The sequence below is a fragment of the Saccopteryx leptura genome, chromosome 1 (assembly GCF_036850995.1).
Source record: "Saccopteryx leptura isolate mSacLep1 chromosome 1, mSacLep1_pri_phased_curated, whole genome shotgun sequence".
NCBI classification, from domain to species: domain Eukaryota; kingdom Metazoa; phylum Chordata; class Mammalia; order Chiroptera; family Emballonuridae; genus Saccopteryx; species Saccopteryx leptura.
The window spans coordinates 191832974-191858639 of NC_089503.1; the positions used below are offsets into that span (position 1 = coordinate 191832974).

Here is a 25666-nt window from a genome sequence, read left to right on the forward strand (position 1 = left end):
GATCAGAAATAACAACAAAAGTAAAGCCAAGAAGCCACTGGGGAAGAGGAGAAATGGCCTCAGGGAAGGTCTGATGTCAATTGTGGGGAGAATAGATCCAAATGGACTTGGAAAAAACCGCATTTACTGGCATTTCCTTCACTGTTCATGTCACTTGTGAGCTTAGCCAGGCCTATTTTTAGTATTCTGCTGTGTCTTTCGAACAAGGATGGCTCTTGTGAGCAATGACGTGACCCTGATCATGCTCAAATAAAGCCAACTCCCAACCAAAATTTTCTTCCCAGTAAATGTTGATCTCCACGTTTCCAACACAAGGGGATTCTGAATTCAATTTCGGACTCCTCACCTTGAAATGCATCCCAGCTGAGGGCCCAGGATGCCTCCTGCCCATAAGCCACCCTCCCCTAAAGTGCGGTGCAGAGAGTCAGTGTCTGCAGCCGCCTGGGTACTCTTCTGCACAGGGACACTTTGGGCTCGGTCAATTTTCTCCAGACTCCAGCTCAGCCCTGTCCTAGCGGCCCTGGCAGGTGCAGAGTGGCTGCAGAGCGGAAGGTGAGCCTTCCACAAGCCCACAGGGCTGGCCTCCAGCTGGACATCTGTACTGCCTCCTAGTTACACGTTAAACCACGGCCTCCACGGTCTTTTCCTGGCTGAGAGCTGCACATGACGACGACAACCTCTTTATTGAGGCGGGTCAATTTGGCAAAAGGACTGTCTTCCAGTGCAGGCACTTCCCCTCCTCTGCCCCAAAGCTGGACCCGACTGTGGCCAGTTGTCCTTCATCCGCCGTGCCGCTCCGCCCACCCTGAGCGGCAGCGCACAGCCCGGGCTGAGTGCGCATGCGCCACGGGGAGTGGGCGGGGCCAAGCATTCCCCCCCCCCCCCCCCATCGCTCCTCCTCTTCCCGGGCCGGTCCCGCCCGCGCAAGGCCGAAGCCGTGCGCCTGCGCCAAGTCCACAGTACCGCGGGGCCGCAGTAGCCGAGTGGCGGGCGGTTGCTGTGGGGACTGCAGGCCCCTCCTCCCTCTGGTCGCTGCCCCACGCGGTTTCCCACCGAGACGCGGCGGGCGACCCCGACCCTCCCGTCCTGCCTCCCGGGCCGGAGCTGCAGCCGTGACCCGCGGGAGGCGGTGTCGCTCCCAAGATGTCGCAGACGGCCATGTCCGAGACCTACGGTACGCGGCCGGGCGGGGCGGGGGCGCGGGCACGGGCCGTACCCCGAGCGCGGGACGTGATCTGCGTTTTCAAGTTTCCTCTGACTGCTTCTCCGCTTACGCCCGTGGGGTTTTTCCTCCGAGAGCCTGATTTCAGAGGCTCGCGGCTGGGCAGGCAGTGCGAGCCTGTTCCGTCTGCGGTATTGTCCCCAGCGAGGATGTGAAGGACTTCAGGCGACGCCTGTGCCTGGGCGCGAGCCTGCACACTCCGTGTTGACCTTCCTGGTTTGGGATTCTTTTCTTAGCACCTGATGAGGAGTTATCGGTAGACTAACCCATTTCCTCTTCCGGAAACCGCTTGCCTCATTTCTCTGTCAGCTGTAGTGTACATATTTATAAATGTGTCTCTTTAAGACCATTAACACCTTGGAGGCATAGTCCTGTGCTTAATCTTTGCTTCCCCCGTGAGCACCCACACCTGGATGTGCCCACAGATTATTATTATTGTTTGAATAAACGAAAGCCTTCCTAATGCCTACGCTTATGTTTTTTGTTTTTGTTTTAGTCCTGCGTGGGAAAAACGAACCACACAGGTACCTCTACATCCTATCAGGATTAGGGAGGTGTTGCCCCTCTCCAATCACTCTTTCAAATGTATGCATTCAAATGGAGACTTGACTTGGAGTTTTACAGTCTCAGGGACAGCCTTGGATTCAAGAATATGTTCCTCAAGCCTCGTCAGTCTTGTCTCCATTAGTGCTGGCACACCGCTCTCTCCCTTGGAGTGTGTGTGCACGGGCATGTGGAGCCCGCATGCTGGAGGAGCTCACAGCACACACAGCTTCGTCTCCTGGAGCTTCCTGTCTAGTGGGAGAAACGGTGTTAATCCAATTATAACACTAATGAATGGTTAAAAACCCTGGCAAGAGTTCTGAAGGAATGTGGTCCATGAAACTATGTTACAAAGAAACCTAACCAGACTGGAGAGCCTGGCTCCTGAGCCATTAACCAGCGAGCACTGCAGAACTGCCCAAGCCCTTAAGTAGATGAAGTTTCAATAAGGGGAATGTGATTTAGGCCCCACACCCTTGGGAAGAGGATGAGTGTGAGGAGTGAGGCGCTGAGAGGGGTGGAGTCATAGTGCATCTGCTTCTTGTTGAACCACTCCTGTGATGGGTGCCTGCTTGGTGACACTGAGGGGGCAGGATGTCAGTTTCCTAGAAGGCTTTGGAGATCCTCCACAAAGTTGCTGGCTTCATAAAGACCAGTGCTGTCAAAGATGCAAATGCCATTGTACATTGCATCCACGTGATCTGGTTCTCTCCATAGAGAATCACAGTCTGATTTCACAAAGCATTACATTTCTCTAGCAATTTTTGGGTTATACTTTCACTTTTATTTTCAAGTGCTCCTTACCCCACTCTTTTTTTTTTCTTTAACTCGAATGAGGCTAACAGGGAGGGGTGGAAAGTCCAAATAAGTAAGCCAGGTGGTGATTATGAGTTAATAAGGAATGACTGGGGGATTTCAGGAGCTAGAGCTTTTATGTTTTATTTCTCTAGTATGAAATGGTAACCTTGATAAAATGTAGCATACCTTTGGCATCTCTGCTTCCCTTCAGACACTTCACAAAGACTGATTGAATTCTGATCATAAGGCTTGATCATTAGGATTCTTATTTTATAGCACATTCCAAATGTGTTTTTACTTTTTACCAACTGAATTTAACCTTTTCCTCTACTAGAAGAAAATAGAGGAAACTACTAGAAAAATAGTTTTAGAAAGAGCAATGTGGCAGTTGAAAGTGTCAACCTTAAATTTAAAATCACTCCAAACCAAGTCCTGAAGCTGTCACCTTCCCTTATCATTGCCCGTATTTGCACAGCATTGTTCTCCAAAAGTAAACCATCAGGGTCCGTCCCTCCAGACAATCAGTAGCTGATTGAAAGAAATGTTTGCTTAATCTTTAAACTCCTTTCTACTCTGGGCTCTTTATTTTTATTATTTTCTTTTGGAAAAGAGGGCTCTGTGTAATTTAACCAGAATATAATGAAAAATAAAGAGCTAGTTCTTACAATGTGCTGTTAATGAGCTATATCCACCTGGTTTTTAGCATATTAAAGCAGTATTTCACCTTTCATAGACAATAGTGTTCAACATTTTGCTGCTTTGAAACCACTAGCCACATGAAACTTGTGTACTTTATATAATTTTGCAATACAAAATTGCAACATTGAAACCCTCCATCTGAATAACCCTAAACTGAACCAATGTTTCCCAAATATTGTTTGATTCTCAACTTTCTTAAATCCCTGCCCAGTTAGTAGGGCTTGGCTTGGACTTCGGGAGGAACCCCAGCCATCTGAAGTTTGGGAGATTGCAAATTGACTTTAAAGTAATTAAAAATACCAAGATTTATGAACAGCCTAGCAATCAAATAGGTAGTACCAAGCATTGATGTTCAAAAAAGAGCTAAAAAGTATAAGTAGTGCAGAAACTACTATGAAAAAAAAATATTTTAAGGGCCGAGGCAGTTTGAGAGAGAGGAAAAATCTAAGACAAATGTCTATTCATTGGAATTCATGCTTTCTACAGAAAAACTTTATGAAACAAGAACATGTGTTGTTGGTCCTGTGCTGATTATTATTATAATATATTCTTGATATTTTTATTTTATGCTTTATTTTGAAAGTATAGCAATTTCCACGTAATTTTGAGAATTACCAGAATTTTATTAAGTATTTTATATATAGTATTATATATATATATATATATATATATATAAAATATCTATAATTATAGGCTATTGTGAGATTAATTTTGTCCCCCAAAAGATATGTTCCCTAACCCCAGGCACCTGTGACTGTGGCCTTGTTTGGAAATAGGCTCTTTGCACATGTAATCAGGTTAAGATGAAGTCATATTGGATCAGGGTGGGCCCTACCTCAATGAGTGGTATCCTTAGGAAATGAGAGGAATTCGATCACAGACAAGACACATGGATGGAGAATGTTACAAGAAGACAAAGCCTGAGACTGGAGTGTAAGCCAGGGATTGCTAAGGATGGCGGGCAACCACTAATATGAGGCAAGGAAAGATCCTTCCCTAGAGTCTTCAGAGAGATCATGGCCCTGCTAACACCTTGACTTTGGACGTCTAGCCTCTAGAACTGTGAGACGGTACATTTCTCTTTTAAGCCATCTTCTGTTTTTCCCTATTAAAGTTAAAACACCTTTTTTTTCTCTTTTGACTCCCAGAGGATGGCCCTGTCATGTTCCCTGTCACCCAACCAGGCATTTGAGCAATGCACACGCCTTCTCCCTTCACAGCCAATCCAGAGGCAGCTGGGTCCTGTGGATTCTTCCTTCTAAATAGCTCTCACATCTGCTCCTGCCCACCACACCTGCCTTGTCGCCGGTCCCTTCACAGCCAATCCAGAGGCAGCGGAGTCCTGTGGATTCTTCCTTCTAATAGCTCTCACATCTGCTGATCCTCTCCTGCCCACCACACCTGCCTTGTTGCCGGTCCCTGCCCACTCAATGATTTCGGCAGTATTCTCCGTCTGCTTGCAATCCCGTGCTTGCCCATCCAGCTTCCACATTGCCACCAGAGCTAGAACCCACTTTTTACCTATCCTTCATTATCCTTATCTCCATTATCTTAGAAACTGTTTCTAAGTCTTAGACTGACTTCATATAATTCAAGTTACTGCTTTCCCTAAAAGAGTCAAGGCAAGGTTAAGTTGAGACCAGTTCAGTGTATTATATATATAGCAAGAAAGCCCATCACTCCAAGTTCATGCAGCAGCTTGGGCTCCCTGCACAGCGTCTGCACAGTGACTGTTCAGCAGCCTCTGTAGCTCCTCTGTGCTTAAAGGTGAGACCACTCCCTGGGCGAGGATGAAGGTGAGCTGGGAGGAGACTTGGTAAAGTGTATGTTAGGGCCTATGTTACTGGTACCTTATGCCACAGCTTCACAGAAAAACCATAGAAAGTTCTAGTATTTTCAGTCTTTTGAGCTCCTTGAAAAATGATTTCATATAAGCATCAATGTGAACTTTACTTCTAACAATAGTCTTTTAGCTATATCTCCCCTCTTGGGCCTCTTTCTATAGAGTTAGCCATAACAATTCTTTTGCAAGTTTTAATGCTCCAGTAATCACCCTGACCAGATATAACCAAGCAACTGTGTTGATGGTCTTTGTTCTGGATGTTTCTTTGGAATGAGAAGAAAGCTGATGTTGTTTCTTGAATTTCTTCTCTTAAACCATTATAGAGATTGACCCAGCTGATGTTAGAGATCCCCCCCCCCCCACCATTCCTAATAACTTTATTAGAATACTTGCCAGTGGAAATAGTTTGAGGGAAAACCTTGGATCCTCCACAACCTGCAACGCTTGTCTTTGAATGTCACTACTTTCTCTGCCAGTCTAGTCTTGAGAATGGACTGGGTTCCTTTTGTTTTAAGACTATGTGACTTTTGCTTCTCTATAGCTGTGAATGTGCATTAAAGCTAAAGTGATGTGCAGGGTCCTATTGTTTAAAGCAGGGGTCTCAAACTCGCGGCCCGCCGAACAATTTTGTGCGGCCTGCAGACTAATCCATGAAGTTCAAAATATTTTGGATAAAATTAAGTAAGCCTAGGGGCCTACTTGTATTTTTCATTTCTCTAGCATCCTAGCTAGATATTAGCTTAGTTAACAGCAGTTGTGATGCGAACTACAGTTTCTGGTCGTTTTGTGACACTGAGTAAACTGCATGTACGATTGTGCTTGTTGTACTGATTTTTTTTGTTTTCAACTGCAGTGAGAAAAGTGTTGCGTAACAGTTGCCTTTTGTAGACCTAGTGCGGCCCGCCAAACGGCTGTGATCTTGCTCTGCGGCCCACATGCTGAGTTGAGTTTGTGACCCCTGGTTTAAAGGATGGGTAAAAGTCATGCACGTTTGAGGGATAGCACAACAGCCAAGTCAGATTAACATTGTAGATCTGGCATTTTCTTCCTTTGTAATTCCCTTCACAGCTTTATAAACAAAAATAAGTTTATGTTGAGAGAAATTTGGCTAATACCAATAAATCCCTGATAGTGATGGATATGCTACTTGGAGAAATAAAGCCAAATGCACTCTACACTAAGAATGGTGAACTCTTATAGAACAATACTTAGTGATCTTCATCTTTTAATTCTTCCTACTTCTCTTCTATGCTCTGTTTTTGGCATTTAAGAAATCTTAAAAAGCAGCCAACAATATCTAGATATGGGGGCAAGGACAGTATTCATAGAGTACTAATAAATTATGAATGAGAGGATATATTTTAGAGGGAGGTTTATCATTTTCAAATGAATTTTTAATCATGCAGAAAAGAAATTGAGGACTTAAAAACAAAGCAGCTCTCTGTTTTGGTGTAATTAAAAATAGTGTTATATGTAGTTTCCTCGGTTTGAATACGGTTTCTCTTGTTCATTGGTTATGCTGGTTATCACAGGACTCTTTATCAAACACATACCACATCTTTGTCCTGCCTTTGGGGAGTTTGCAGAGCTGTTCTTCAATTCAGGCCACTCTTGATTGTGACAAAACAGATCTTTCTTTCAGGACTAGATTGTACATTCTCTGAAAGCAGGGGACTGCTTAGGTGGCTTTCTGTCCACTGTGCTATGAGTCGCTCCTGAACATAGGCTTCAGAGAATGCCCAGAGAGCTTGATTTGATTCCATTTGAGAGGTGGTATAGTTTCCTCTCAGTTGCAGAACATGGAACAAAAAGGCCAGGATCAACAGAAAACCCCACTTTAAGATATAGTGGATACTTTTCTTTATGGTGGAAGTCTAACAGCTTTTCACATCATAATATAAATGCAACTCTAATCAAGACCTCTTTCACAGACAGCATTGTCTGAATTAAAGAGGTCACCCAAGGCATCCTTTAAAAAAAATAATCCAAATCTGAAATCAGTTCCCAGTGCGTCAGAGCAGAGAGCTACAGGGCTCGGCCACTGCCCAGTTGAGTATAATTTTGTACCTAGAGAAAGAACATGTTGATCAAGTGGAAGTTGGTCAGCCATGGAGATAAAACATCTGAAAAGACAGGTGCACCGCTGTAGGGACTGGTGCCAAGCCCAGAACATAGGCTGGGGCTCCCCAGGGCCGACATATTATTGTGGTGACAGATGTATCAGGTGATCTGAATCTGTGGTCACTAAACAGTCAAATGCCTGACATTTGGTAGTTAAGTAAATATTAGTTGAATGAACTATAGTTCTAGATCCATGCTTACTTAATAACACTGATTGACTATATGATCAAAAATAAAGATTATGCTTGACAGAAAATTTCTATTTAATAGCTAACAGATTATTAGCTCTTTTGGTCATTTAATCAGTTAGAATGCTTCCAACTGCAATTGGCATAAAGCCCAGCTGAAGATTCTGTGAGGAACATAACAATACAGTTCTTTTCAAATAAGTTGAGGCTTCAGGGCTGGTTGATTCAGAAGCCCAGTGGTATCAGCAAGGACCTGATTTCTTCCCATCTGTCCTCTGGCAGGATTGTCCTCATACCTGCAGTCATAGGGGCTACTCTTAGTAATCTGGGTGTGCATCCTTATTACATCCAAGGAAAGGAGGAGGCCTTTATTGCATTTATAAAGCAAAAGTCCTTCCTACCCATCTGATTGGGCCATGTTACGTCAAGTGCCCGCGCCAAACCAATGATGCCATGCACTGATTAGTTTAAGCTGGAATTTCTTTCTTTATTTTTTTCAAGAGAAAGGAGAGTGTGGGTGGTAAGGAGCAGGAAGCATCAACTTATAGTAGTTGCTTCTTGTATATGGCTTGATTGGGCAAGGCCAGGGTTTCGAACCAGCAACCTCAGCAGAGGCTTTATCCACTGTACCACCACAGGTCAGGCTAAGCTGGAATTTCTACTCCAATCTCTGGCAGGGGGAAGGGGCTGGGAATGACCATAATTGGCTTAAATTAACCAATGCCTGCCCTCCGGCTTGGGGGTCATGTTTCCCTAGGTTACTTTGGCTCCTTGGGGGAATGGCTGTTAGGCAAACAACACCTACTGTAACAGCATCTGCTACAGTCTCTCGAAGATGTAAGCTGCAGTTCACTGTCAGCCTGTTTCAGTTTGTGATTGTCCCGAAGTAGATGATGGACTTCCCATGTTTCTTCACTCTCCCCTTCTCCGAGGAGGGGTCAGAGGCAGCACAGCTGGGGAAAGCGCAGGGGCCTCAGCCTTGGGCACACAGATTGGAATCCCTTGTCTTCCTAGATGGAAGAATTGAATTCCTCATGTTACTTCACAAACACAGTATACTTGCATTTGGTCTTAGCTCTTATAGTCTTTTTTAATCTATTCAAATTATTTGGTGTTTTCATCAAGATTCCTCTTCAGAGTCACTTTGACCGCGATAATACTTTTGGGAAGAAAATGGAAGTTGGCTATTTGGTAGCTGTTTCTATTTTTCCTCTTTTTTTATATTAGCACCTTGAGTAATTTTGTCACAAATATGGACATAAACTAGGATACTCTATCTGTCATATACCTCTTTAAGAATGAAGTCCACCTTGAGGATTATCTTTTTAATATTAAAATCAGTAAAGATCTTCATAGTCTACACATTAGTAAAACTTTACTGGTAAAATTGATATTAAAGTGTATCTTATTTTATAAATAAGTTTATTTAAATGTTCACAACTATGAAAGTTAAAAGTAACCCATCTGTTTAATTCTTCTGATACATATTATTTAGTAATAAAGTTAATTTTTCCTAGTTATGTTCTCCCAAGAACAGTGTTATTTCTAGCTATCATGTGACTATAAAAGCTTTCAGGTCAATATCCTTTAATATGTACTGGTCAAAAATTCTTCCAGTATTAACCTATTGTTTTCATTTTTGTACCAGGAAAACTTGCCTTACTGAAATATCATTGGTGTGTCTAGGCTGAATGATAGTCCTAACCTCTAGCTAAGGGGTGAAGTTAGGATAGTGTACACAAAGTACTTTGTATCCAATGTCCCTGATCCTCACACTGACAGTGTAAGGTAAACATGGGGACCCACCTGTGAGGAACCTGAAAGGTCAGGGGCTCTGTACAAGGTCCCAGAGCCCAGGATTGTTGGGATTGGAATTTGAACTTCGATTAGTCTTGCCTCCTATTCTCAAGGGTGGTCAGATTCTTACTTTCCTTTTTTTTCTCATGCAGAAACCTCCATAAAATCTCTGAGTGCTGACCCAGGTTAAATGTTCTTCCCAGAACTCATTGCTCTAGTGCAGGGGTCGGGAACCTATGGCTTGCAAGCCAGATGTGGCTCTTTTGATGGCTGCATCTGGCTTGCAGACAAATCTTTAATACAAAAAATAATAATGACGCCTGACCAGGCAGTGGCACAGTGGATAGAGCATCGGACTGGGATGCAGAAGACCCAGGTTCGAGACCCCAAGGTCACCATCTTGAGTGCGGGCTCATTTGGTTTGAGCAAAAGCTCACCAGCTTGAGCCCAAGGTCGCTGGCTTGAGCAAGGGGTTATTCAGTCTGCTGAAGGCCCGTGGTCAAGGCACATATGAGAAAACAATCAATGAACAACTAAGGTGTTGCAATGCACAACGAAAAACTAATGATTGATGCTTCTCATCTCTCCATTCCTGTCTGTCTGTCCCTGTCTATCCCTCTCTCTGACTCTCTCTCTCTCTGTAAAAAAAATAAAATAATAATAATAATAATAATGTTAAAAATATAAAATATTTTCATGTATTACAATCCATTCATTTCCTACCGCTCATGTTCATGGTTGCAGGTGGCTGGAGCCAATCACAGCTGTCCTCTGAGACAACACCAAATTTTTATTGAATTATGCGTAATGTACAGGGGTCGTTGTATGGCTCTCATGGAATTACATTTTAAAATATGTGGCATTCATGGCTCTCTCAGCCAAAAAGGTTCCCGACCCCTGCTCTAGTGCATGTTCTCTAGACAAACATTGGATATTTTTTTTTTTTTTTTTTTTTTTTTTTTTTTTTTTTTATAAATAAATTTTTATTGATGTTAATGGGATGACATTAATAATTCAGGGTACATATATTCAAAGAAAACATGTCTAGGTTATTTTGTCATTAAATTATGTTGCATACCCCTCACCCAGAGTCAGATTGTCCTCCGTCATCCTCTGTCTAGTTTTCTCTGAACATTGGATATTTAATACAAGTCAAAACTATTCTGAAATCAGGATAAAATTGGGGATGGAGTGGGGACTGAAACTTGTACCCTCTAAACCAGTGGTTTCCAATCTTTTTTGGGCCATGGACCGGTTTAATGTCAGAAATATTTTCACAGAGTGGCCTTTAGGGTGGGACGGATAAATGTATCACGTGACCGAGACAAGCGTCAAGAGTGAGTCTTGGATGTAGCAGAGGGAATCTGGTCATTTTTTATAACTAAAATATCGTTCAGACTTAAATATAAATAAAGTGGAAATTAAAAAAAATTTTTTTAAGAAATTTAAAAAATGAAAATAACGTAAGTTATTTATTTATTCTTTCTCTGTGGACTGGTACCAAATGGCCCACGGACCGGTACCGGTCCGTGGCCCAGGGTTTGGGGACCACTGCTCTAAACTAATGCAGACCTTTAACATTCATGAGAGGTGCTTTCACAGATCTGCATGTTTCTAAACTTGCATGTTCAATTAGGATATTCGGGGCGTGCTCAAAAGATAGTTTAGAAAGACATAATTTCTGTATATAACCCGTATACAACCAGGGAAATTACCTATTCACCTTTTTTCTTTTTATTCCTCATATATGTGGAATCAAACAATATTTGTCTTTTTGTGACTATTTTACTTCATTTAGCATAATGTCCTCAAGATTCATCCATGCTGTAGCATGTGTCCAAATTTTTCCTTTTTAAGGCTGAGTAATATTACATTGTATGGCTATATCATATTTTGTTTATCTGTTTATTCATCACTGTATACTTGGGATGCTTCCATCTTCTGGCTACTGTGACTAGTGCTCTAGTGCTGCTGTGAGCACAAATATGGCATTTTGTTTGTTTGTTTGTTTGTTTGTTTTCCCATTGATTCGATGGAAGAGGGATAGGGGGTAGAGAGAGAAGCATCAACTGCTGTTCCACTTAGTTCTTTTGTATTTAGTCATGCACTCATTGATTGCTTCTCATACATTAACAATTCCATTCTGGAACGCCTTTATTTCCATTTTATGGGAAATAATATCCCAAATTAAATACATTATTCCATGTAAAGAAGAAATTAAGAGCTTTCTACACTAAATGGGACAAATTTTCCACCCAAACTTGGCTTAAGCCATTCTTCCCACAGGTTACAGATGAGGGAATAGAAAGAAGACCACAAAAATCTTCAAGTGTGGGGAAACTTATACCTGTTTTCTTTTAAAAAAAAAAGAAAAAAAGAAGTGAGTAGACTTCTCAAAACTTTTAGCCTAAGAGATGTTTTCTTTTGTACAGAAAATACTTGAAATTTCTATGCTATTTTCTTGCTTATCATTGCATAGTCATATTTCTTTGAATAGTGGCTACCAAAGGGACAAATTTACTTATGTTAAGAGTAGTTTTCAAACTCCCAACAACAAAGGAAATTGTTCCAAAAGCATGGTTTAAAAACTCACTGAATTAACATGTAAGCCAAATATCAGAAAGGTGAAAAGGCAGGTCAACAGGTTTACTATTGTTTTCACAAATTATTGTTGCCTCTTTTTTGTTATAGTAGTAACTAAGATTTCATTCAATTTTATGATCATAGTCTAAGAATAAATTTATAGCATTTATTATTTTTCACGGTGTCTTTTTTGTTTTTCAGATTTTTTGTTTAAGTTCTTGGTTATTGGAAATGCGGGAACTGGCAAGTCTTGCTTACTTCATCAGTTTATTGAGAAGAAATGTAAGTGATGTCAAATTGTCCATGTCTCATGCACATCTGCTATGAGTGCTCTCTTGTTCAGTTTGGTTACAGCAGAACTTTTGAGAATTTTTTCATAAAAAAAGGTCATAGTTTAAAATATTTGAAAATAACATTAAAAGTTATTAAAATTTTTATAATACGACTGTTTATTATGCCAGCATTTCAGTTTTATAGAGGCTCATTGTTCAATATATAGTTACTCATACTGTACATTTTCAGATACTAAAATACAATATGACAATGTGGAAGACAGCAGAAGGATTTCATTTCCTGGCTGGGAGAGGCCCGACAAGCCCTAGTAGTACATTTTGGGTAAACTAATAATACTTGGTTTGGTCCTCAGTGGCCTTGTATTATATTACAGTTAAGACAGTTACTGTCATCAGCTCTGTTGTTCAGCTAAAGAAACAGGTTTAGAGAAGTTGGTTTATGCTCTTGGGATGGGCACCTAGTAATTGGTCACCTAGTAACAGACCTTGACCACTGAGCCCATCTTTTGCCAGTGCCATGCACTGTTTTGGGAAGGGAGGTTGAACGTTTTATTCCAAACTATTGTAAAAAGCTATAAATTTGAATGGCCTTTATAAATGGTGTTTCTATATAATGCAAAGAATTGTGGGAGGTGACCTGTCTATTTAGTGGCAGTCAGGGAATGGCATCAAAACAGAACTGATTTATTTTAATGAAATGCATTTTAGCAAGTGTTACAGGATGGGGCAAAAGTAGGTTTGTAGTTGTGAGTGTGCAAAACACAGTTTATTCTTGTGTCATTTATTAACTGTTGTGTTATTCTTCATACAAACAACTGTACACCTACTTTTGCCATACCCTGTATCCTTTCATCATCACAAATTTTCTTTTAAAGATAGCTTATTGCAGTGGGTTTAGCAAACTACATATTTCATCTGCTTCCCTGCCCATTCAAACAAATAGTGTAGATTTCTCTAACAGGTCCATTCCAAATTATTTTATTGCCACACACTACTAAAATTCATGAAAACTCAACAGTTATAATATGCATAGAATTTTGTTTGGGGGTTGCTTTTTAGTTTTGTTTACTCTTTTCCTCTTAATCTTTGGTCTTCATCAAATTTCTTTTGGGGGCTTTTTATTTTTTTAGACTATATCTATTCAAATAATTGAAACTCTACTCCTTCATTATTAACCAAGTTGCAGATCTGTCCCTGGGCAGTAAGCCCTTTATGATGGGACCAGGCATCTTACACGTTCTCCATTTGTGAAAACCTAGATGGTGGGCAGGGCACCTGGCTCTCACTGGCCGTGGCCAGCTCCATGCTTGGGCTTTGAAATGTATGGTTTGCTTTAAGGATTTTGAGAAAAAGCTTTATTGTCTCTTTGAGAGTAGGGACTGTGAGTATTTTGTTGAGAACAGTGAGTGCTTATCAGCTGACTGTTGGAGAAATAAATGGCTATAATAAATGACATTTTCCATTGATTTAATCCTTGATTTTAGGTTGCTTGTTTAAATCTGTAAGCCTGTTTCTTTAATGTTCTAAAACTAAATGTCTTTTCTTTTTGTTTTTTCTTTTTCAGTTAAAGATGACTCAAACCATACAATAGGAGTGGAATTTGGTTCAAAGATAATAAATGTTGGCGGTAAATATGTAAAGTTACAGATATGGGATACAGCAGGTCAAGAACGATTCAGGTAGCTTTTTCTCTAACTTAATAAAAATATTAAACATGTCATTTTAAATAGTCAATTATATTCTTTTAATATATGTGCCCCCCCCCCACACACACACACACACACACACACACACAGATGTTAAAAAATTCACCTTTGGAAGTTTTAAGACAAGGTAAAAATCAGTTTCTCTCCACACAGCCTCAATTTACTAAAGAAACTATTAAAGTCTATTTCAAGTGAGTGCATTCTAATTTAAAAGCTAATACTTGAACTAGTGAAGACATTAGGATATGGCATGGCATATTCTACAGTATACATGCAGATACAAGGCCAAGTAATAGCAGAGTTTTTCTCTGTATTTTGCTTTTTAAAAAGAATTTTGTTTTTTTAGTATTTTTTTATTGATAGAGAGAGAAGACTTGGTTATTCCTTGCTCTTGAACCTAAATGATCAAGGATAATCAGGCATTTGAAGAACATTTCTAAAATAAAAGAAAGGCCCCAAAGTAAAGAAAATAGAAACTTTCAGGGGGTAGAAAAAAACACTAACAATTCAGTATCCTCAGAAATAAGAGGATAGATTACATTCAAGTAATAAAAACAAAATTACATTTTTTAAAAGAGCAAATAAAATAATAGTGATCTTCCAGAAAGTTAAACAAGAAATTTGAGATGCAAACAGGAAAGACAGCATGAAAGGCCTACAGGATTAACCCAGGAATTCCGATGCTGACTACTGGGGGTTAAGAAGAGAAGAGTGGCAAAAACAATCAAACAGAAAATTTTTCATTGAAGGAATGTGATTCCAGATGTATCGGCCTACCTTACGCCAAATACAAATAAATGCGTGGGAAAGTATCCAGACCAGGACATGTCGTGAAATTTCAGAGGACAGGGATGAATAAAGAAACAAAAAGATTCAAAGAGAAAAAACCAGTTACACTAAATCAGGGGTCCCCAAACTACGGCCCACGGGCTGCATGTGGCCCCCTGAGGCCGTTTATCCAGCCCCTGCCGCACTTCCGGAAGGGGCACCTCTTTCATTGGTGGTCAGTGAGAGGAGCATAGTTCCCATTGAAATACTGGTCAGTTTGTTGATTTAAATTTACTTGTTTTTTATTTTAAATATTGTATTTATTCCCATTTTGTTTTTTTTACTTTAAAATAAGATATGTGCAGTGTGCATAGGGATTTTTCATAGTTTTTTTATAGTCCAGCCCTCCAACGGTCTGAGGGACAGTGAACTGGCCCCCTGTGTAAAAAGTTTGGGGACCCCTGCACTAAAGGATTAGAAATGGGAATTGCACTGGGCCATTGAACAGCAGCATTTGGAAGCTAGAAGATATTGAAGTGTTGCCGTCAAAAACTCAGCAGGAAAAATTTTTTTCCAACCTCAAATTCTAAATTTAACCAAACTGTCAATTATGTGTGAAAGTAAAATCAGAATTTCTTCAAATATGCAAGAAGGGGGTTGTATGTTACCTTAGAAACTTCAGGAGTTTATACTTTACAGACACAGCAGAGGGAATCCAGAACAAGAAGATGAGGTCAAGCCACGGGACCACCTGGGACAGCAACAGGAATTTCACATGGAGTCTTCGTGAGATGATGCTGCGGACTACGAGAATTGGAGGGGACGGAAGTATAATGAGCTAAAAGATTCTTTATCAAAGCAGGAAAGCGATAGCTCTAAAATCAGTCATTCAAACAGTTTTATAAGCATTTTTAGAAATACAGAAGCAAATACCAGAAAAATGAAAACTCTAAGCTTCTTGAAAGTGAGAAATTTTGTCTTTTGCATTTCTCCAGAGACCAGAGTGGTGCCTAGCACACAGGTGCTCACCATGATTAAGTCATTAATCAAAGGAAAAAATCAGATCCCAAAGGAGAGGGCTCACCTGGGGGCAGCAGTGTTGCATGTTCAGTCTTTTAGCAACGTTTTATTTTAAAACTATGTATTTGGTTTAAATAACTTGAAAAAAATTTAATACCTCTGAAAAGTCATCGTAAATGCTTACATGTGTATACTTGAATAATTGATATAAGAAGTCACATGTCAAGATACAATGTTGGAGGTGACTCTTAATATATATGGAAAAGACCCCACCCCCACCTCTGACCTCTCAGCCACCTCCCACTACCCAGGGAGAAGCTGACAGTTGCTCCTTCTCATCCTGGCCTGGCTGCCATTCCCTAAAGCATGTGTTCATGTCTGTGCTATTTTCTGACACCAAATAAATGGGGTTTATCAGATTCTCCAGCACCAACTTTGGGGCTGACAATTCAGTTCTGACACTGTCCTGACCCCACATATTAAGGGCTCATTCCCCCAAGATTGCCCTCACCCTCACCCCAGTCACCCAGCAAACTACAAATTTGGGGGTTTCCATGACCCCTCCCCCAGGTTCAGATAATGCATTGGAACCACGCACAGAAGGTGCTGTTACCAGTTTTTATAAAGGATACAATTCTGAAACCTCTAAATGGAAGAGGCACACAGGGTGGGGTATGTGGGAAGTGAGTGCTGAAGGTCAGTGTCCTCTGGGGGCACCAACCACTCATGTTTCCTGTCACTTAAGGGTTGTGAGGGGGTGTCAGTATGCAGGCATGACTCATTAAATCACTGACCACTGGAGACTGACTCAGATCCAGCTTCTTAGCACAGAGGACTTTGTAGGCTCGAGGGGGAGTTCGGTTGCTCTGGAGAATGGAGTGGAGGACACAGTGATAGTGGGGACACCAGCCCGAGGCAGCTGCAGAGGGCCTGGCGAAGACCAGGTAGTTTGGATTAGGATGGTGCTGGGCAGACGTGCACACTGTGCGGTGTGGTTAGTTAGACGGGCCTGATTTGGCCCAGCATGGAGAGGGGCAGGAAGAGGAGTCTGATGAACAGAGATTTCTGGCAGTGTAAGCACCTGCCCTTCCCATTCCCATGTGGATGGACTTGGAGGATAGGAAACTGTGTCTTATAACTGTTAAGTTGTGACGGGTTTGTTAGGCAGTCACACGGAGATGCTGGGGCAATAACTGGAACCTTCTACCTGAATCATTACCAGCTAGAAGCAGCGGTCATTGGGACTTGGACGTGAGCTGCAAAGTATAGAATTGTGACAACAATTCCAGTGCCATGTGGACTTTTCCTGGACTCCTGCTACTTGTGACAGTTCATAACAGACTGAACTGGGGTTGGGTTGCATTTTTCAGGGATTTGGCATGGTGTTGGGGCCAACTTGGACTTGGTGAACATGTTAAGGACATTACTCTTTTATGGATTCTTGCTGTATTGGCCAAGAGTTTGCTTAAAGGCTTTAATCACTGTAAAAAAAATAGAAGACTGGATAAAGAAGATGTAGCACATATACACCATGGTATACTATTCAGCTGTAAGAAATGATGACATCGGATCACTTACAACAAAATGGTGGGATCTTGATAACATTATACGGATTGAAATAAGTAAATCAGAAAAAAACAAGAACTGCAGGATTCCATACATTGGTGGGACATAAAAACGAGACTAAGAGACATGGACAGGAGTGTGGTGGTTATGGGGGGAGGGAAGGAAGGAGAGGGGGATGGGGTGGGGGAGGGGCACAAAGAAAACTAGATGGAAGGTGACGTAGGACAATCTGACTTTGGGTGATGGGTATGCAACAGAATTGAATGACAAGATAACCTGGACATGTCTTTAAATATATGTGCCCTGATTTATTGATGTTACCCCATTAAAATAAAAATTTATTTATAAAAAAAAATAGAAAAAAAATAACTGGATCCTACAGAATTGAGTCAAAAGCATTAATAGAAGAGAAAACCAGAGACCCAGCCATGGAGACTCCAGTGCAACCAGGGGAGATTCAGAAGAATGGCCCAGAGTTCAAGAAGCAGCCAGCTGGTGATATGAGAAAGACGGGCAGACAGGGCTACAGGAGCAAGGCAAGGAAGGCATTCGAAGAGTACAGTGCGAGGCAGAGGGACGAGAACCGAGGATGCCCTGATTCAGATACACGAACGTTGGGTGACCTCGACGGGCTGCTCAAGTGGAGTCGTGGAGTGGATGCCAGGCTGCAGGTGGAGAGGAGGAGGCTGGCCATCACCCCTTAGAATTCCACGCAGGCAGAGAGAGAGGCTGGCAGTTGAAAGGACTGGCTGGCATCTCTTGTTCTTGTGTTTTTTGAAAGATAGAAGGCACCAAAACAGATTTTATTTTGCCAATGGGCAAAAGCAAATGAGAGGGAGATTGATAATGCAGAGGAGAAGGTGTGTTACCAAAAGAGGAGAATCCTCGAGAACATGCCTGACGAGACACAATCCTGCACTCAGTTAAAATGAGTAAAGGAGCAGGTCCTTATTAATGACGGGGAGGACGGAGCAGGTGAGGACAGGCCACGGGGCTCTGGGTCTGTGGTTCCCAACCTGAGGACTTCCCTTTGCCCAGGAAGCTGTGCAGGTAAATGGGGATGACTGGGACCCCCGGAGGAAGCAGTGTAGGACCACTGAGTGTTTAGTGTGATGGCTCCTTTTCTGCCTTTAGAAGACTCACCCCTCCTTGTAAGTTTGCAGATGGGTTGTACGTTCTGTGGAAGAGCTTTGTCCACCTTTAGAGAGTGTACTTGTCCCAGCCTAATGTCCCCAGCTCTCCATCGTTTCTGTGACATGGTTTCAGGCATAAGAATAGCTACTCATACATAAATTTAGATGTCTTTGAAGCATGTCTTTTGAAGCAACATCTATCCCTGTGTCACGGTTTGCAAAGCCAAAATGGGTGCTTTTGTGCAGTAAGATGGTGCTCAGCAGTAAAGGATCTTGATTGGTTGAAAGTAAATAGCAGTGTAACTCTTGCAGGTCTGTGACCAGAAGTTATTACAGAGGCGCCGCAGGGGCTCTCCTCGTCTATGACATCACCAGGTAATGCAGACCACCCCACACCAAGTGGAAGAGGCAGCCATCTGCACCCTGAAGTCCGGCCTGGACCAGGCACACCTACATGCAGTGTGTGCTATGTGTCTGGTGGGCCACATGGCTGGGAGTCAGGAAGCCCCTTGTCCCTCTCTCTCATTTGGAGTCTTGGAGGTTTTCAACCAGTGGCTGCCGCAAGTTTACCATGTAGAGAAATATGTTCGTTGGCATCATTATGTTTTTGTTTTGTTTTTTTGTATTTTTCTGAAGTTGGAAAAGGGGAGGCAGTCAGACAGACTCCCGCATGCGCCCGACTGGGATCCACCCAGCATGCCCACCAGAGGGTGATGCTCTGCCCCTCTGGGGCGTCGCTCTGTTGCAACCAGAGCCATTCTAGCGTCTGAGGCAGAGGCCATGGAGCCATCCCCAGCGCCCGGGCCAACTTTGCTCCAATGGAGCCTTGGCTGCGGGAGGGGAAGAGAGAGACAGAGAGGAAGGAGAGGGGGAGGGGTGGAGAAGCAGATGGGCGCTTCTCCTGTGTGCCCTGGCCGGGAAGCGAACCCAGGACTTCTGCATGCCAGGCCAACACTCTACCACTGAGCCAACCGGCCAGGGCATCATTATGTTTCTTAACATGATGTTTTGACACTTTTCTTAAGGTTCACATGTGGTAAAGTATTAGACACACTTGACATTGATCGAAGTTAAGGGCACAAGGCTGTGGGCATAGACTATTTGGCTACAAATCCCAGTTCTGAGTTACTAGTGGTGCGACGTCCTCAGGCAAGATGCTCCAGCTGTCCAGACTTACTGTATCTCCCCAGGTATAAGGCGCTCCCATGTATAAGACACACCTTAATTTTGGGGCCCGAATTTTGGGGAAAAAATGTATTACATAAAGTTACTGAACTCAAGTTTTATTCATCATAAAATTTATACAACTTTTCATCACTGTCAAAACTCCTATCCATTAGCTTGTCCTCATCTGTGTCTGATGACAAATCACTGTCTTCAACAATGAGTGCAAAAACAAGCACAAGAAGATGGGAAATGCAAATAAAAAATCTATAACCACTGTATAAGACGGTCCCAGTTTTTAGACTCCAAATTTTTAAGGGGAAAGGTGCTTCTCGTACATGGGGAAATACAGTAGTTTCCTCGTCTGTAATATGGGGTAGTGATGGTGTAATGCTTGTGGGGTTACTGGGCAGTTAAATTATTAATGTAAAGCTCTTGTACATTGTGAGGATCTAAGTGCACTGTACTATGTGTAGCTATCATCTACATACTGCAATTAAATGACATTTAAAATTCAGTTCCTTGGTCTCACTTACCACATTTCAAGGGCTCAGGAGCCACACTGGTGCAGATTATAGAACTTAACCTGTCCTGGCAAAATCTTACCAGACAGCATTGGCCTCAGTGTTTGCTAGCATTGTCTTACAAACCTGTCACCTAACCTGTACCCTCTGGGGCTCTTTCTGGGTAGGAACTTGTCCCACTAGAGGGTGCTCCGCTGCTTCTGTGACACACAGCCTGTCTGTGTGTTCGAGTGAGGCAGTCTGGAAAGAGATGCACAAGTCCGGCCCGACTCACCACATTCCCCAGCTGTGAGAGGCTCAGCTTGCTCGAGTTTGAAGTCATCAGGCCATCACAGTGTGCCCGGAGAGGAAGACTGTCCGTAGATGCGTGAGGGCTGAAAACAGGTCTGAGAGTTGGTCCTGAAGTCCGAAAAGACCTGGTCAAGCCCTGGCCGGTTGGCTCAGCGGTAGAGCGTCAGCCTGGTGTGCAGGAGTCCCGGGTTTGATTCCCAGCCAGGGCACACAGGAGAAGCGCCCATCTGCTTCTCCACCCCTCCCCCTCTCCTTCCTCTCTGTCTCTCTCTTCCCCTCCCGCAGCCAAGGATTCACTGGAGCAAAATTTGCCCGGGCGCTGAGGATGGCTCTGTGGCCTCTGCCTCAGGCGCTAGAATGGCTCTGATTGCGGCAGAGCGACGCCCCAAGATGGGCAGAGCATCATCCCCTGGTGGGCATGCCGGGTGGATCCGGGTCAGGCGCATGTGGGAGTCTGTCTGACTGCCTCCCCGTTTCCAGCTTCGGAAAAATACAAAAAAAAAAAAGACCTGGTCAAGTCCTAGCTTCAGCCACTGGCTGCTGTGTGACTTTGGGTAACTTAATTTATCTCTCTGAGCCTCCCCTCAGGGTTTCTCTTGGAGAGGGGGATGATAATAGAGTTCCTGGCACAGAGTCCTTACAAAGAATCAGTGTGATAAACTCTTATGAAACAAAGTACCAGTGTATTGCACAGGTTTGTTAAATGGCAACAGTTAGCTGTTCAGTCTTGCTTACCAGTGTGTTTCACATATTGTGAGCTCATAAATATTTGTAAAATGAAAGAAGGAACTTTTGTTTCCTTTTGAACCTTGATTGGACAATACAATATCTAATGAGCTGTCTTATTTTACTGGAAACAGAACACAGCCTATATAGGTATGGTGTATACTTGGGGTGTTCAGATTGTCTGAGTTGCCTTAAAGGTCGCTGGCATTACTCTGACATGTTTAAAAGCCGTGTGAGTAGTGTGACTGGAAAGAGTTGCTAGTTTTATAAAATACGTGTATTATTTTCACAATCTTATATTACGCAGCCGAGAAACCTACAATGCGCTTACTAATTGGTTAACAGATGCCAGAATGCTAGCAAGTCAGAACATCGTGATCATCCTCTGTGGGAATAAGAAGGACCTGGATGCAGATCGGGAAGTTACTTTCTTAGAAGCCTCCAGATTTGCTCAAGAAAATGGCAAGTGACCTTTGACCTGTTACTGCTTTTCTAATGGCAGGTTTGGGGGTAATAATATTGCTTTTAGCTTAAAATAGCTACTGGAATTAAGATAAAACTCTATTTAGTAACTGTAGACCTTCTAATTGTTTACTATAAATTGAGACTTATTTAGCATATATAATATATATAATATTTTATTCCATCTATAAAAGTTATTATAATGATAAAAGCAAATGTGTTTATATTCTACAATTTTTCAGTCCAAGATCTTTGAAGGTTACAGGTCTTGGTTTAAAGTGAAATTGATAACAAAATTTTTAAAGGCATCTTAATTAGATGGTGTCATCTTTTTTGTATAGTTTGAAGCTAAAATGGTGAAAATATTAGATCTAAATAGAAAGAAGCAATATTGGGCTTATTGGCTTTGTCTTAGTCACACTGAATATAAGTTACTTGGTTATAGGTACCTTTGAAATATCGTTGAATTTACATACAGAGTACAAGAGATTTGCACATAAAATTAATGGTTGCTTATACAACCATAGGAATTTAGACATTTTTTAGAACCTATCAAGAACTAATATATCCTAATACCCATTTTCAGTTCAACTCTATGACTACCAAATTATATTCTTACATATTAACTGCTTTTCCTGCTAAGAAAACAAACATGAGAGAAAAACATAAGCCATGAGTTTGCAAAGAAGCTGTTTAGAAATAGAGAAGCTTAGAATATTGGCTGTTAGAAGGAATTTAGATGTCAATTAAACACACCTCGTTTTTGCAAGAGAGGGAACAAGGGCTCCAGAGCTTGAGGTCTGCGTATAAGAGCATGGAGAACCGGCCTTTCTGCTGGGGCTAGCAACTGCTCTGGTGGACAAGAAGAGTGTTAATTCATGTAAGACTTCTTTACAGTCAGAATGACAAACTGCCATATATTCCCCCCAAATGTAAACACGTTATATTTGAGCAACATAAAGCTTATTGGAGAAGGAAATTATTACTTCGTCTTGTATGGACATCTGGCCAGGTCATTCCCCAGCCTGTGTCCTCCCCACTCATTGGCACTCACTCTGTCTCTTCTCAAGTGTAAGTGCTGCACAGGGAATGGGCGCCTTTCAGAAAAGGTTAGGCATCTTATACCATTTAAAATATGTATTGACATTTATTGATATTATATTTACAGAAATCCATGGTTTTAAATAATAAATTACATCTCATTTGCTACTCTAGGAGAATACTAAGCAGGCTGTTGGTAATTGAATAATTAGGATTGTCTTCTAAATATGGCTTTGTATTATGTTTGATGTCAATTTTAGAACTGATGTTTTTGGAAACAAGTGCACTAACGGGGGAGAATGTTGAAGAGGCCTTTGTACAATGTGCAAGAAAAATACTTAACAAAATTGAATCAGGTAAACATTTTTATTGAACCAGTCCACTGTGGACATTTGGATTGTTGCCAGTATTTGGTCATCACAAATAGTGCTGCAGTAAATAACCATTTATAAGTCATTTCACATGTATGAATGTATGTGTAGAATAAATTCCCAGAAGTGGAATTGCTGGGTCAAAGAACAGCATTTGGAGTAGAAGTGAAGGCTGTCCTTCCTCTTATCAGTGTTGGAGCAGTTTATCCTTCCATTAGTGGTGATGAAAGTGCTCATTTCACTAAAGCCCCTCCCACAGAGTATATTGTCATACTTGGTGTCATTTTACCAGTCTGATAAGTGAAAAATGATATTTTATAATTTAATTTTATATTAATTAACCTTTGTATACATAATATATTCACATAATTCCAGATTTTAAAAGTACCCCAGCCTAACCTGTGGTGGCGCAGTGGATAAAGCGTCGACCTGGAAATGCTGAGGTCGCTGGTTCAAAACCCTGGGCTTGCCTGGTCAAGGCACATATGGGAGTTGATGCTTCCAGCTCCTCCCCCCTTCTCTCTCTCGGTCTCTCTCTCCTCTCTCTCCCTTTCTGTCTCTCTCTCCTCTCTAAAAAATGAATAAATAAATAAAAAAAATTAAAAAAAAAAAAAAAAAAAGTACCCCAAAAAGGATACAATGCAAGTGGCCCTCCATTACCACCCCTCTCCTATCCCCTCGCCATCTAGAACTCTTTCTTGAAGTCAGCCATTATTATCAGTTTTTTAATGTAGCTTCCAAAGATATTTCATGCCTGTGCAAGCAAACATATATGAAGGCATGTATTTTTTTCTCTTTATTAAAAACAGTGGTGTATATAGTGTTCTGCACTTTTTTTTAACTTAATATATTTTGGGAAACACAGAAACGTAGGAATTTCTTTTAAAAGACTTACTATTCACCAGGTGAGCTGGACCCAGAAAGAATGGGCTCAGGTATTCAGTATGGAGATGCCGCCTTGAGACAGCTGCGGTCGCCGCGGCGCTCACAGGCCCCGAGCGCTCAGGAGTGTGGTTGTTAGAAACAGCATGGGAGCACAGAGGTAGGTGCTCGCATCCCAGTCTCTGCTAGCCCTTCAACCCTGTGCTCTGTTCACCACCTGGAGTTCCACATGTGCTTTCTGTAGAAACTAGTAACTGCTTTTTGCAGCTACCTTATGAAAAAGAGAAGAGTTTGCATAATTAAATATTGGATATTCTCAACAGTGGAGTACCCATTCTGCTCAAGCTCACATGGAACATTCATAAGGTAGACCAGATTCTGGGCTGCAAACACATCTTAACACATTTAAAAGAAAACATCATACAATGTCTATTTTCAGACCACAGTGTAATTAAACTAGACATGAATAGCAGAAGTATAACTGGGAAATTTAAAATACGTGGAGATTACACAATATACTTCTAAATAACTGGGTTAAAGAAGAAATCTCAAGGGAAATTTAAAAATATTTTAAACCAAATGAAAATCAAAACATAACATCAAAATCTAGGGGATGGAGCAAAAGTAGTGCTTAGAAGGAAATTTATAGCATTGAATACATATATTAGAAAAAAGAAAGATCTAAATACAGTGTACAACTATGTGTACACCATAGAAAACTAGGAAAAAGAGCCCTGGCCAGATAGTTCAGTTGGTTAGAGCTTCATGCCAAAGCACAGAGGTTATTGGTTTTAACCCCAGTCGGGGCACATAATAGAAACAAAGTGTCTGTCTCTCTCAAATTAGTAAGTTTTTTTTTAAAAGAAAAGAAAATTAGGGAAAAAGAGCAAATTAAATCCAAAGTAGGCAGAAGAAAAGAAATAATGAGAATTAGAACAGGAATTAATAAAATTAAAACTCAGAAATCAGTAGAGAAAAATCAACAAAACCAAAGCTGGTTCTTTGACAAGATTAGTAAAATCAAACCTCTGAGAGTCAGGCTAAGAAAAAAAATATAGGCCCTGGCTGGTTGGCTCAGTGGTAGAGCATCAGCCCAGTGTATGGATATCCCAGGTTCATTTCCTGGTCAGGACACACAGGAGAAGCAACCATCTGCTTTTCTACCCCTCCCCCTCTCACTTCTCTCTCTGTCTTTTCCTCTCCTGCAGCCATGGCTTGATTGATTTGAGCAAGTTGGTCCCGGCTGGGTGCTGAAAATGGCTCCATGGCCTCCGCCTCAGGCACTAAGAACAGCTCAGTTGCTGAGCAGTAGAGCAGTGTCCCAAATGGGCAGAGCATCGCCCCATAGGGGCCTTGCTGGGTGGATCATGTTTGGGGCACATATGAAAGTCTATCTCTGCCTCCCCTCCTCTCACTTAATTTTAAAAAAGAAATAATGCACCTGACCAGGAGGTGACGCAGTGGGTAAAGCATTGGACTGGGATGCGGAAGACCCAGGTTCGAGACCCCGAGGTCGCCAGCTTGAATGCGGGCTCATCTGGTTTGAGCAAAAAGCTCACCAGCTTGAGCCCAAGGTCGCTGGCTCGAGCAAGGGGTTACTCGGTCTGCTGAAGGCCCGCAGTCAAGGCACGTATGAGAAGGCAATCAATGAACAACTAAGGTGTTGCAATGAAAAACTGATCATTGATGCTTCTCATCTCTCTCCGTTCCTGTCTGTCTGTCCCTGTCTATCCCTCTCTCTGACTCTCTCTCTCTCTCTGTCTCTGTAAAAAGAAAAAATAAATAAATAAATAAAAAAGAAATAATGCAAATTACAAATATCAAAAGTGAAAGAGAGAACATCATTATGCGATCCTATGGACATTAAAAGGAAAATGAAGGAATGCTCTGAACAACTCTAAGCCCTCTGATAACCTAGATCAGGG

The 25666-nt window shown here is 41.8% G+C and overlaps 1 protein-coding gene across 3 annotated transcripts in view; it reads left to right on the top strand.

Annotated features, from left to right (window-relative positions):
• Nucleotides 1–913: 913 nt before the first annotated feature.
• The window catches only part of RAB4A (RAB4A, member RAS oncogene family), a 33975-nt gene continuing 9222 nt past the window's right edge, over nt 914–25666 (top strand). Inside the window, exons 1-7 of one of the 3 annotated variants that reach the window (XM_066383535.1) lie at nt 914–1174; nt 11996–12076; nt 13652–13766; nt 18593–18655; nt 21293–21447; nt 22749–22844; nt 23765–23901. In XM_066383535.1, coding sequence (XP_066239632.1) covers nt 1144–1174; nt 11996–12076; nt 13652–13766; nt 18593–18655; nt 21293–21447; nt 22749–22844; nt 23765–23880 — 657 coding nt within the window. In that variant the 5' untranslated portion in view covers nt 914–1143 and the 3' untranslated portion in view covers nt 23881–23901. Of the gene's footprint in view, nt 1175–11995; nt 12077–13651; nt 13767–18592; nt 18656–21292; nt 21448–22748; nt 22845–23764; nt 23902–25666 lie in introns of those variants that run through there. The other 2 variants (XM_066383540.1, XM_066383549.1) reach the window with 2 other exon arrangements.